The following is a 13496-nucleotide window of genomic DNA, read 5'->3' on the forward strand; positions in this document are numbered from 1 at the left end:
TGCATTGGCAGGTGGATTCTTAACCACTACGCCACCAGGGAAGTCCTGCTAGGTATATTTTAAAACTCTCCATCCTTCTCTTCTTCTCTGGAGGTTTTACATTCTTATTTTTATTCTTTTAGTGGTTATACAGTTAATTAATTGAACTCTAAAGTTATTCAATACATTTACTGTCAACAATACAAAGATATTAGGACATTTTAACTCCCATCACTTGTATTACTTTGACTTATATGTTACTGTTGTCATTTAATTCTTTTTTTAAAAATTCCCATCTATTATCATTTTAAGCCTTCAGTGTTTGTTTAAATTTACCTATAGGCAACAAATATTTATTTATCCTTCTCAGAATTTCAATCTTGGATCTCTTCTTTCTGCCTATAGAATTTTTGTTATTGAGTCAGTTTGGCAGCAAACTCAATTTTCTTTTTCTAGTCAAAAAGTCCTATGCCCTCATTTACGAAAGATATTTTTGCTACATATATATAATTTTAAGTTGAGAGCTATTATCTCTTGGGCCATTGAAGGTATTAATCTATTGTTTTATGGCTTCCGTTGTTCATGCTGCCAATTCAGCTTGTAGGTTTGCTGTTCCTTTGAAAATAATGTCTTTATTCTCTCACTACTTAAAATCTGTTTTGCCTCCCATGTTCCATAGTTTCCCTATGATGTACCTGTGGGTGAATCTTCTTCACCCATAAGATAATTGCTTATTACCTTGCTTTTAACTTGTTAGTCTCCCCAAATCTGTGAACTAGAAAATCCTTAACCACTTTCTCTTTAAATATTCTCTCTTTCTTAGTCTATTATCTCTTTTTTGACTTTGGGGTCCCTCATTCACTCAGCATTTGGCCTCTGATTATTCCTTATTAACTTGTCTACTTGTTGATGCCATTTTTAAAGACATAAAAAATATATATACTTCTAGCCCTTTTACTTTTTATCAGTGGGAGAGTTGGTCAGAATGAATACCTAGTATACTCCATCATAGGAAATTTAGATTTCTTAACATGATTTCTACTTTAAATCAATTTTAATAGAAAAAACACACAAAATCCACACTCTCAGCTCCATTCTTGCCTAATCCACCTCCAAACACATACGCTACCAGCTGTGTGCCAAATGCCACTTAATTGCTAAGGAAGTGGGAAACCGTTGCCTATAATTAAGAAGGTTTGCTGGTTAGAGAGTTATTTTCTGTTGCTTTTACCTTTTCCAGTATGTGAGATCTAAAAAGGAAAACACTGGCGTTCTGTTAGAGCCAGAAGCCATCTCTGTATCTGAGCCATCATCTGACTGGTTACTATAACAAGGAGATTGAGCTGGAGAGGCACTTGAGGTGGTACTGTGAGCATCAGAATCTGAAATAAAGTGAAAACAAATTATAATTTCACTATATGCAGCTGCAACTAAGCCTCAGCATAAAATACAGTGAATGAGATTAAAAAAAAAGAAAAAATTTATTTTCTATGCACTACTGACATTTGAAGATATTTGTACTAAAGTGTATCTAAAAGAAAATGAGCTTCCAATAAGATGAAGAGCTGACACACTTTTCTCTATTCTCCTGCTAATAAGTACAACTAAAAATAGATACGGACACAACACATAAAACAAAACTAAACACTCTGAAAGTTGGCAACAGCTAGTGAGCTCAAGACTTAAGGAAGGAAGCGGGGGTGAGCTCCCTAGCTTTTATGGGTTTTCTTTTTGTCTCCTAAATCCCAGTCTTGCAGCTGAAGAAGCCAACAACTCAGAAATGCCAATGGGTGCAGATATAGACACACACACACACACACACACACACACATACACACACACAGAGCCAACAGAAGCCTGCCCTCTCTAGCCAAAGGACCAGGAAAGGGGCAGCTTAGCGAGAGAGGAATCCTTTCGGAGACAATAACCGCCCCCCTTTTTTTTTTTTGCGGTACGCGGGCCTCTCACCGTTGTGGCCTCTCCTGTTGCGAAGCACAGGCTCCGGACATGCAGGCTCAGCGGCCATGGCTCACGGGCCCAGCCGCTCCGCGGCATGTGGGATCCTCCCGGACCGGAGCACAAACCCGTGTCCCCAGCATCGGCAGGCGGACTCTCAACCACTGCGCCACCAGGGAAGCCCAACAATAACCCCTTTACTCCAGCCAAACACCACAGAAAAAAAAAGGGTCCCCACCCCCACCCACTGGAGCAAAGGCCAAGTGGGGAGCCTAGGTTTCCATCCTCCCAAGACTGTTAGGAGGCCCCCCAACACCTGCACCAGGGTGATGTCAGTGGAAGCCCTCTGAAGAGTCGGGGCCTTCACTGTGGCCCACCGGGAACAGGAGCACCCTCACCACGTGGGAGCCTGAATTCCCAGCCCACTCCCACCCAGCCGCAGTCAGGAGCTCCTCCTCCCTCAGATACCAAAGGAGGCTGGAAAGGAGGTTAAAAGTCAGGGGGAACCTGACTTTCAACACCACTTGGCAGTAACAAGGTGGTGCCCCCCCCCATTTCCCCTTCTGGAAAAAAAAAAAGCCAGTTAAAACAGAAGTAATAAAACTCCAAGTCTCACAACACAATTTAAAAACGTCTAGGTTTCAATAAAAAATCGTTATCATATCCAGAACCAGGAAGATCTCAAATTGAATGAAAAGTCAAGCATCTATTAAACACCAAGATGACAGAGACGTTAGCATGATCTGACAAAGATTTTAAAGCAGCTATGACAAAAATGCTTCAATAAGCCATTATGAACAAGTCTGAAATAAATGAAAACATAGCCTCAGCAAGTAGGCCTCAGTTAAAAAAAGCAGCTATAAAGAACCAAGAAACTGAAATCCGAACTGAAAAAATACAATAAGTGAAATAAAAAGCTGAGTAGACAGGCTCAACAGCAGAATGGAGGGGAAAGAGGAAACAATCAGTGAACTGGAAGAAAGAACAACAGAAATCACCCAACCTGTACAATACAAAGAAAACAAATGAAAGAGCCTTAGAGACCTGTGGAACTACAACAGAAAACATACATTCATGTGACTGCAGTCCCGGAAGAAGAGGAGAAAGAGGGCGGAGGTGAAAAACTACTCAAATATAACAGCTGAAAACGTGCCAAACTTGGCAAGAGACATAAACCTATAGATACAAGAAGCTGAGCAAACCCCAAACAGGATATACCCAAAGAAATCAATGCCAAGACACATTATAATTAAACTTCTGAACACTAAAGAAAAAGAAAAAAATCTTGAAAGCATCCAAAGAAAAATGATACCTGACCCATAAAGGGAAAACAATAGATCCTGACTTAATAAGGAGTAAAGGCAATTCATCAGATACAAGCTAAACATGATTTAGTGTTTTTGCCCTCAGAAGACTTCATATAAATTTACAAGCCAGAAAATAAATCTTTTGGTTGACAGTCACTGAGCTATAAAGCTATCATACTGCTATTCTCAGCAACAGCAACATCAGACAGGGGTTGAGCCTACCACACCTCTTACCTTTGGCTAAAGACTCACCACACGCCCCCCAGGACAGGTGGATAGAATAATCCTCCAATTCATAGAACTAATCAAACATTTATTAAGTATCCACTAGACATCAAACCCTGTGTCATATCCTACATGGGAAGAAACAGACTAAAGAAAACTTTTTTGAATAGCGCTCACAAAGCATTTTCTATTAACAAAAGTTTATATACAATAGCAGAAAATTAAGTATCTAAAACAAAGAAGGCACCAATTGGTGTTTTTAATATGTTCATTTACTTCCAATATATGAATAGCTTAACTTCATGAAAAAACAACCAAACAGAATTCTCAAGAGTAGCAGGCTTTACATAAAAAAGAATGAAATAATGCCATGTGCAACAAGATGGATGCAACTAGAGATTATCATACTAAGTGAAGTAAGTCAGAAAGAGAAAGACAAATACCATGTGAAATCACTTATATGTGGAATCTAAAATATGACACAAATGAACCTATCTATGAAACAGAAACAGAATCACGGACATAGAGAATAGACTGGTTGTTGCCAAGGGGGATGGGGCTGAGGGAGAGAGGAAGTAGGAGGGTGGGGTTAGCATCTATAAGCTTTAACATATAGAATGGATAAACAACAAGGTTCTACTGTATAGCACAGAGGACTATATTCAATATCCTATGATAAACCATAATGGAAAAGAATATTAAAAAAAGAATGTAAAAAAATAAATTAAAAAAAAGGAGTAGCAGGCTTTAAAGGAATAAGTCTACAGGAATATTTAAAAGACTTCCCTGGGACTTCCCTTGTGGTCCAGTGAGTAAGACTCCGCGCTCCCAACGCAAGGGGCCCAGGTTCGATCCCTGGTTGGGGAACTAGATCCTGCGTGCGTGCCACAACTAAGAAGTCCACATACCACAAATGAGAAGCCTGCATGCCACAAATAAGAGTCCGCGTGCTGCAACTAAGAAGTCGTCCACATGCCGCAACTAAGAAGTCCGCATGCTGCAATTAAAGATCCCACACGTCGCAACTAAGACCCAGTGCAAACTAACTAACTAAATAAATAAACAGCACATACACTGCTAGGGTGTGTGTTTAGAAAAAAAAACAAAAGACTTCCCTAATAATTAACAGCAATAGCAGTCATCTCTATGCTGCTCTAGTGATAGTCATCACTATCCCAGGGAGTGTTTAATATCTATGAACCATTTGAAATTGCAGTTATTTGACCATGTCTACCTATAAAAATGGCAATTTTATATGGTTCAATCTAACACCTGGGACACTAGGATACAATTATATATAGAATCGCAGTTAGGGAAAAAAAAACTCTCTTCTAGAATGTAAATCAGGAAATTCTTCAAAGAACTGAAATTTTTGAAGTCTTAAACATTAGGGAGGTAGGATTTGGAAAGGCACAAAAGACTAGTTAGATAGCTTGGGGTAGGTGGGGATGATGAGTAAAATTGGAAGCAGAATACGCTATGCACACGAAGGGAACTGACCCTTTCCCTAAAATGGTACATCCAAAGACATGCTAGGGGTTTTCCATTTTATTCTACAGCAACCAGAATCATTGCAGGTTTTAGGAAGAAGAATGACAAAAAGAATGGCTAACATTTATATGGGAATTTATTTCGCTTTGTTTTGTTTTACAAAACCCCTTTTACTTGATTATCCTCACTTCTGATTAAGAAATTGTGGTTAAATGTTAAGCAACACCAGGGTCACATATTTGTTCAAGAACTGTAACTCAAATCCAGATCTTCAAGCCCTAAGTCCAATGCCTTTCCAGTACACCACAAAGGAAAGAATGTCCCAGGAAGAGGAATACAGGGCAGGTACATGCAAGATGCATGGAAGCAAATATATAACCAGAGACAGGGAAACCATTTAGTGGGTGATGTATAAAAATTCAAATATCTCAAAACTGTTATGGTGCACACAGCTGCTAGCAATTCACAATGCACCTGGGAAAATCATGTTTCACTCTGAGTTTCCAAAATCCAGTTATTTTCAGTTTCCAACCCCTCCACAGCACAGCTTTATCACAAAAATCTGAAATTACACTGGACATATTCCCTTAGGTAAGGCAAAAGTTAGTCAGATACTTTCCCTATAATTAAAGGGAGATGCTAAGAATATACAACGAATATCAATTTCTCTACCCCTCAAGTTATAGAAGAAAATTACTATTTTCTAAATGTTCACTAAAACATTTAAAGAGAATAAAGGGTAGAGTCAGTCTTTCTTACCCCCTTGGTGATAGCTGGTTAAGAAACAAACATGTATAATTAAAATATACACATATTTGATGTTGCCTAAATATTTTACTATAGATGTATTAAAATATTTTAGCCAAAGATTAAATATATTAACAGAATAACTATGGACTGGTAACACCAACTTACCTGAGAGCAGAGTTAGTAGCAGATCTGGAAAGACTCTGGAGTCCTGTGGCATGAGTTACACTATCCCAGAGAGCAGAATGATATTGTAGAAACAGCACAGGGCTTTGCAATTAGACAAACCCCAGGTCAAATTTATCTCTACCACTTACTAAGTGACCTCGGGTCAAGGTGAAATCACTACTTTGTACTTCCTATCCTAATCTCTAAAATAGAAATCATTGGGATAATTATGTATGTAAAGTGCTTGGTACATATACCAAAATGCTCGAGAGATGATAGTTCTCCTTCCTCTCATTCTATCTGATCAGTAACTTGTCTTTTTCCATTTTTCTAAAACAAGCACTGATTGATAAAACTTTGTCTAACAAGGTCCTACAGATTTTTTTTTTTAGCTGCACTGCACGGGATGCGGCATCTTAGTTCCCCAACCAGGGATGGAACTCGTGCCCCCTGCGGTGGAACCTCAGAGTCCTAACCACTGGACTGCCAGGGAATTCCCCAGTTTTGTTTTGTTTTTTAATCCTGAAAATTCCAATACAGGTCCACCTACAATTCTGAAAATGTTCTCAAAACAAAAGTTTATTCCTAACCCTTTTGGTCACAAAATCTGGCCTGACCTGGACTATAATTAGGTAAGCAAACCTGACTAGCTTATTTACAGTTAGTTTATTCCACCTATATGAATATGCCTACATTTTTCACACAGAAACACTAATGTGTTTGATTCAATAGTGCTGCCTCAGACCCCCCTGGGTGTAATAAATAACATAATAACATTATATGCAGTGGATTTCCTTTTCAAAATCTGAAATCTAGGGTTTCCTTAGTGGCGCAGTGGTTGAGTCCGCCTGCCGATGCAGGGGACACAGGCTCGTGCCCCGGTCCGGGAAGATCCCACATGCCGCGGAGCGGCTATGCCCGTGAGCCATGGCCGCTGAGCCTGCGCGTCCGGAGCCTGTGCTCCGCAACGGGAGAGGCCACAACAGTGAGAGGCCCGTGTACCACAAAAAAAAAAAAAAAAAAAAAAAAAAAAAATCTGAAATCTAAATTCCTAAATACAGAAGTACCACAAAAGGTCCCCTGCCCCCAATGACTTCCAATAAAAGTAGACGAGCTTAATATTAATTTATCATTCCCTTCCCATCCTCTCACCCCACACAACACACCAAGCCCCCTTAAACCTAAAGGTCTTGAGGCTGGCTTTTACTGCAATATCTGAGTTATGATTTCCAAAAGTACGCTCCAGAGAACCTGGGCTTTAGTCTCAGATTGTCCACTAATTATTTATATACCTTTCTACATATCTCCAGGCCTCAAACTCCTTAAGAATAAAAATCAAGTAAACAAACTTGAAAAGTTCATCCTCTAGAAAATTAAGATGTCAATAAAGAGATCAGAATGCTCTGTGTTCTTAGCACAATCTGAAGAAGTGGCTGGTGAAAGTACTTTTAAGACACCAAAATCAAAGATAAAGTTCTAAGATTTCATAGAAATAAAATATCTCTCCCAAGTCAACATTGCCTCCCACTCTTTTTTTAAAAAGCAATAAAAGAAAATATGGTCCATACATGCCATGTGCCACCCCAGACAAAAATAAAAACAATTATTCTTAAATCCTCATGTTTCAATATCAAACTTACTGTGACGTTTAAATTCCTTCTGCAGTTTACTGATCTGGTTGCTTTTTATCCTGTTTCCAGATAGAGTTTTCACTTTCTTTGGTTTCAGGGTAGTCTTTAGACTGGGTCCTGCCCTTGCATCTACCACCTGGAAGAAAATACTGAATATTTAATACCATTTTAAAAATGACACCTCTGTATTCCCTTGGTTCAGACGAATGCTTATTTGAAGGAGCCAAATTTGAATTTCCTACTCAGTGTTTGAGAGCTCATGTGCACTTTTAATCAACACATGGTATTAAAGAATAATTTATCTAGTGGTTTTTTTCCTTTGAAGTAAGTAATAGCAGGAGTCTGCTGGGCAAAAAATTTACATAGATTTTATATATGGTGAAAATGACCCAAGTAGGTTAAGAAAAACCAAACCTAACAACAATTAACATTTCTATAGGATGATGTTCCGCAGTTTACAAAAAGTTTTCATATACTTTTGATTTTAACTTCACCACAAAGCAGTAAGCAGTAATTTGTTACTCCAGTTTTAGGGTAAAGAAAAACAAGAGATATTCAACTATGTATTTTGCCTTATTTCACTAAGCTAGTAAATGGGCAAGGGTGGGTGGGGAAGGGGCCCAGATGCAAATCAGGGTTTTCAGACCTATGCTTTATGCTCTTTTTACTACACACCCTTAATCCCTGAGGTCAGCCACGTGAGGGCAATGGCATGTTCTTCCACAGCCTAGCGTGGCCACTGGTCTAGCCCCATATGGTCTCATTTCTCATGCCTTCACTCACATTGGCTATTTGCAGATTTCTACCCTTATGTAAAAGGTTGACATCACCTTCAAAATCACAATTTGGATCTTCTCCAGGTAAGCTATTAATTAAAGAAAAACTCACATTTTTATAGGTTAACAGACCCACAGAAACCTATTATAATAATGAAACATTGTCACCAAAGGACAGTGTAAGGCTAGTGTAAGAAAAAAGGTAAAGAACAAATATTTTTTGCCCGCTTAAAAACAAACATTTTGTATAAATGTCATAAATCTTCTGAAAGCTAGCATACAGAAAAATTAAATAAGACCTAACGGTGTCGTTCTGGTTATTGAAAATATTTTCTAAAGAATTCTAGTGACGTTATAAAGTGAAATGCAAATAGAAAACACATTTACATTCCAGTTTGATCTCAACTAGATTTAATATAGATTAACAATAGCTTCTACGTGAGTGATTACTATGCATTATACTTTATATACATCATCTCATTCAGTTCTTACAACAGTTCTGTGAGACAGCTATTATCTTTGCACTTTATAAATAAATGTCACTTGCCCAAAGTTCACAACTAGTAAGTGGTAAAGGCAGGCTTTAAATCCAGTTCTGATTATAAACCAATGTGCTCATTAGTACCAACATGAATTAGGACATACATAATCCTAGGAGATGAAAAAAAGGATCCATGTCTAATTAACTCTAGGAATTTCTGGGTTAAACCTAAAAATATGTGAAATGTACACTGTGGATCTCCAAAAATGGGTATATTTGATACAACCTTAGAGAAATGCCATACCAAGCTATTTTGCTCCCCAAAATGCCAAAATGTTAAGTGATCATATCTGAGCAGCAACTAGTGCTTTTCTTTATTCTTTTCAGACTTTTCTACCCTAGGAACATATTATTTCCTAAATTAGGGGGAAAAATTAATGTTACTTTAAATATAACAGCGGTATAATTGAGAAAGACGAAAGATGAACTCACATGATTCCAGTTTTTTTTTGATCCTGCTGGCAGTTTCTTCCATCTTTTCACAAGCAGGACACAGGCATTACAGATGTCTCCTGAACGAGTCTCATGTAACCTGATAAGAAAACAATCAAACCTTTATTAGTCTCCTTTACATTAAAGAACTCATGCAAGTACATTTCTTTTAGAAAAAACACTATTTATAGTTTATAGATGTCATTTCTAATTGTCTGGAGTGATCCAGTTCCATTGTTTCTGTAGAATATTTCAGAAATATAATTAACTTCTAGATCCAATGAATCAATTCCATGTGCTACAATTTGGTCATTTTAAAATAAAGACTGTTTTTTAAAACAATAGCAAAATTTAAGACCTAGAGAAGATCCTGGTCACCATGGTTTTAAACAATGCTGTCCAATTAATCTTTCTTGAAATGTGTAGATACTTCATAAGCAATAAAACACGACCCTTTAAGTAAAATAATGTGCCGTGATATTCTAGTTTCACAACAAACAAAACCAGAGAGGCACTGTAATTTTTTTTTTAATGAATATATCTGCATGGGGGAAAGAAATCTATAGTTACCAAGCTATTTTTTAATTGTCTCTCTGAGGAATTTTTCATTTACTATACTTTTCCTGTATTATAAATACACAGAAAAATACTAGTAACATTTATTATATATACAATTGGAAATAAAGACATTAGGAGAAAAATGTAATTTCAAAAGGCAAGGTTGGTTAGTGGAGACTCTTTGACAACCTTCAAAATTAAGTACAAAGTCTAGGATTAACAATAAATAATCCACAAAATGTTTTGATAAGAAAGAACAGTGGTGAAATTAATTTCTAACATGGGAAATGGCTCAACATTAAGTATTTTATTTCATCCAAGTATTTGTTGGAAAGTAATTTCCATTTTATTAAGCAGAGGTTTATTGTCAAAAGATAAATAAAGAACGAAATTATAAAATAAAAGCTAACATAGCCTGACAGGTTTCAGGGCAGTACATTAAGTCCTGCTAGTATCCTCAGCAGATTGGGTTAAAATATATTTCTATAATTTAGAAAAACAATACAAAGGACAGAAAACTAGTGGAGGACAATTACTGTAAGAGAGAATAAGGGTAATTTTTTAAAAAAAATCTCTTTGTACATCCTGAAGTTAACAAAAGGGTTTGTTTGATTATAACTTCTAAAGGGCTTCACAATTAATTTGGTAGTTCCTCATAATCTAGAAAAAGGAAGGCTGTCAGTATTGTTTGATTTAAGAGCAAGTGCCTTGAAATAACCTAGATTAGAATATGAGTGATTTTAATTATTAGCACACTGTTCCAATCCCTTTGCTTAGAAATACTTCTGTATACTGTGATCTTTTTCACTCCAAAAATGGTACAAACATCACATGATCTTACCCAAAACAGCTCTGGAAGTCCTTTTCATAGCGTTTACTGTCAGTGAATCGAGAACTGGAGGATTTAGCTCTGCAAATACAGCAGCCCTCTATACTTCGGTACATCTTTGGCTTGTGAAAACCAAACATCTTTTCTTCTGGGCAATAGTCTGTAAAGCCAAGGGAATTGATGACACAGCTTTGTTGAGGGCTATAACAAGAAACCATTAAAAGCGAACTCTCTGCTCCACCCTACCCCAGCAATGCGGTATTACATGACCAAGAGAGGAGGGCACTGGTGAAAACCTCTTGGACCCACCTCAATTCTAGGCACACGAGCATAGCAAGTGTCTAAAACACACAAAGTAGCTCAGGTATTTAACAAGGCTTCTACTACCTCCTTCTCCCCTCCTGGCAAACACTCATTCTAAAATTGCAGGAAGGGTACTTCCCTGGTGGTGCAGTGGTTAAGGGTCCACCTGCCAATGCGGGGGACACCGGTTCGATCCCTGGTAGGGGAGGATCCCACATGCTGCGGGGCAGCTGGGCCCGTGCGCCACAACTACTGAGGCTGCGCTCTAGAGCCCACAAGCCACAACTACCGAAGCCCACACGTCTGGAGCCCGTGCTCCACGGCGGGAGGGGTCACCGCAATGAGAAGCCCACACGCCACAACGAGGAGTAGCCCCTACTCGCCGCAACTGGAGAGAGCCCGCACGCAGCAGACAAGACCCAACGCAGCCAAAAAAGGATAAATTAATTAATTAATTAATTTTTAAAAATAAATAAAATAAAATTGCAGGAAGGAGGCATTTTCTAAAATTCAAGATTTTAAGTAGAGAATACAACAAACTCTCCCCACTATCCTGTGAAGTAATGGAATCATACACAATGGAGGACACATCCTAAAATTTAAGCTAAGGCACCCCTTTTTATTTTGCATCTCTGCATTAATGTGATTCCCCCCTCTTGGAAAGTTTTGAGCATTTACTACAGGACCACTATTTGATACTAAGCACAGAAGTAGCTCAATATGCATCAACCTACACTACTTTGCCCTATGGGAAATCAGAGGGGATTTCTTCTGTGATAAATGGGAAGTTCTAAGGCAAGTTGTTCCTGAATTGAAACTACTGAAAGGAGGACGTAAAATACACAAAACTCCAGGGTTATAATTTAAGAATAATAATTTTATAAATCATTAAGATAAATTAAGAATGAGCTCATGTTGCCTGCCCAGTGGTCTGCCCCTCACAGCTGTTACAGAGGTTTTTGAAGTTTTTCAATGAGGTGCTGTGCCTTAGAACAGTAATAGTGGGAGGCATACGTTCAAAAACGTAAACTGTGATTTCCATGATCAAAAAAATCTCAACATCAAGCAAGGAAGGCAGATGCAGCTCCAGGGCCGGATGCAACAAAAATGTAGCTGGCAGTAAACAAGTACCTTGTAAGTAATTTAGAATATCCAAACCAAGGACCAACTTCACCAGAACATCTGGACTAAGAGAGGTGATGAAACGGTAATGAACAGAAACTAAACCCCAAGGGACAAATCCAGAGCAGGGTGTATGTGTGTGTGTAAAGGTCCAAATACAAATTATCACAAAACCATCATATAAAGCATCAAGAAGAGAAAATTATTAATACCAGCTAGATTTGTGCCCACAGTTTTAGGAGTTATAACTACAGAACACCACCCTTTTAAAAGTTCTTTTAGAAATATACTCAAATATACAAGTAAAACAAAAATTTTGGTGTTTGTCTTTGGATGACCTCTTGCCTAACCTCATTCCATTCCATTTCTGGTTAGCCATACCAGAGCAAGTATATGAAAGTGATTCAGAAAAATAACCAAATATCCAGGATGTCATGTGTGTGTGTGTGTGTGTGTCTGTGTGTGTGTGTTTGAGATGCAGGGATTCTGAAATATAAACAAATGATTTATAACTTGTTTTTAAGAAAATATTTTATCAGTAAATAACTAAAGACTTAAGTTTTCCTTTTAAACAGGGGCCACTGTTCATTAAGTGTTCTTTGATGTTTTTGTTGGTGAGGGAGGCAAGCAAAAAGGGAGGTGCAATGGGGCAGAAGGACACTGATGCATTTCAATAATTAAGCCTAAACTAACAGTTACTTTAAGAATTGTTAAAACAAGAAAATAAAATACTCCTAGTTGATTAAGTTAATTATTTTCATTAAATGAGATTTTTTGAAAGGAAAAAAATGAGGAAGGTGCTCTGTATATAGTAGGAAAAGGCACAGACCTGTGAAATGAGGTAGATTTCTTTTTCCATCTAACAAACCCATATGATGAATGAAAAGAAAATTGCCTCCTGAGAAAATGGCCATGTGCTGCTTTGGGAAAAACCACGTCAAATGACACAGGTTTATAGAAACTTATTAAAATAAGTACTCAGAAAGTAGAAGCTATTGCTTTAATTTGTATATTTCTGTTTTGAGGCAAAAATGTAACATAACTTTCTAGTCCTTACACCAAACTGTGGGCTCTCCAAACTCCCCCAACACCTTCCATTACCATCAAGGTCAAAAGTCCAGAGTTCCTCTTGCAGTCACCAGCTTCATCAATAGCTCTAGGAAACTTCAACCTCTCTTCTCAGCAAGGATAAAGGAAGTATACAGCAAGGAAGGCCAGTTCATTCCATTAACACACAGACCAAATCCTATTACAACAGACAGACTCCTATCTCTACCCTCACAATCCCCTTCTCTCCACAAATAAACATGCCATCAAAACTATACAAAAATCAGATCATCTCCAATATATGAACTACCTTCCCTGAGGCTGGATTTGACCAAGAAGCCAGAGTTTGTGCCAGTTATCATGGGGGCAAGCTGCTAAGAAATA

The 13496-nt window shown here is 37.9% G+C and overlaps 1 protein-coding gene across 1 annotated transcript in view; it reads right to left on the reverse strand.

Moving 5' to 3' along the window:
* Positions 1-13496, reverse strand: part of SINHCAF (SIN3-HDAC complex associated factor) — a 29412-nt gene that overhangs the window by 4322 nt on the left and 11594 nt on the right. The window contains exons 2-5 of the mRNA XM_082666766.1: positions 10653-10800; positions 9254-9353; positions 7514-7640; positions 1211-1361 (exon numbers count right to left, since the gene is read on the reverse strand). Of these exons, the coding sequence (XP_082522892.1) occupies positions 1211-1361; positions 7514-7640; positions 9254-9353; positions 10653-10780 (506 nt within the window). The 5' untranslated portion in view covers positions 10781-10800. The remainder of the gene's footprint in view (positions 1-1210; positions 1362-7513; positions 7641-9253; positions 9354-10652; positions 10801-13496) is intronic.

Source organism: Grampus griseus (assembly GCF_964374135.1).
Source record: "Grampus griseus genome assembly, chromosome: 11".
Classification (NCBI taxonomy): Eukaryota; Metazoa; Chordata; class Mammalia; order Artiodactyla; family Delphinidae; genus Grampus; species Grampus griseus.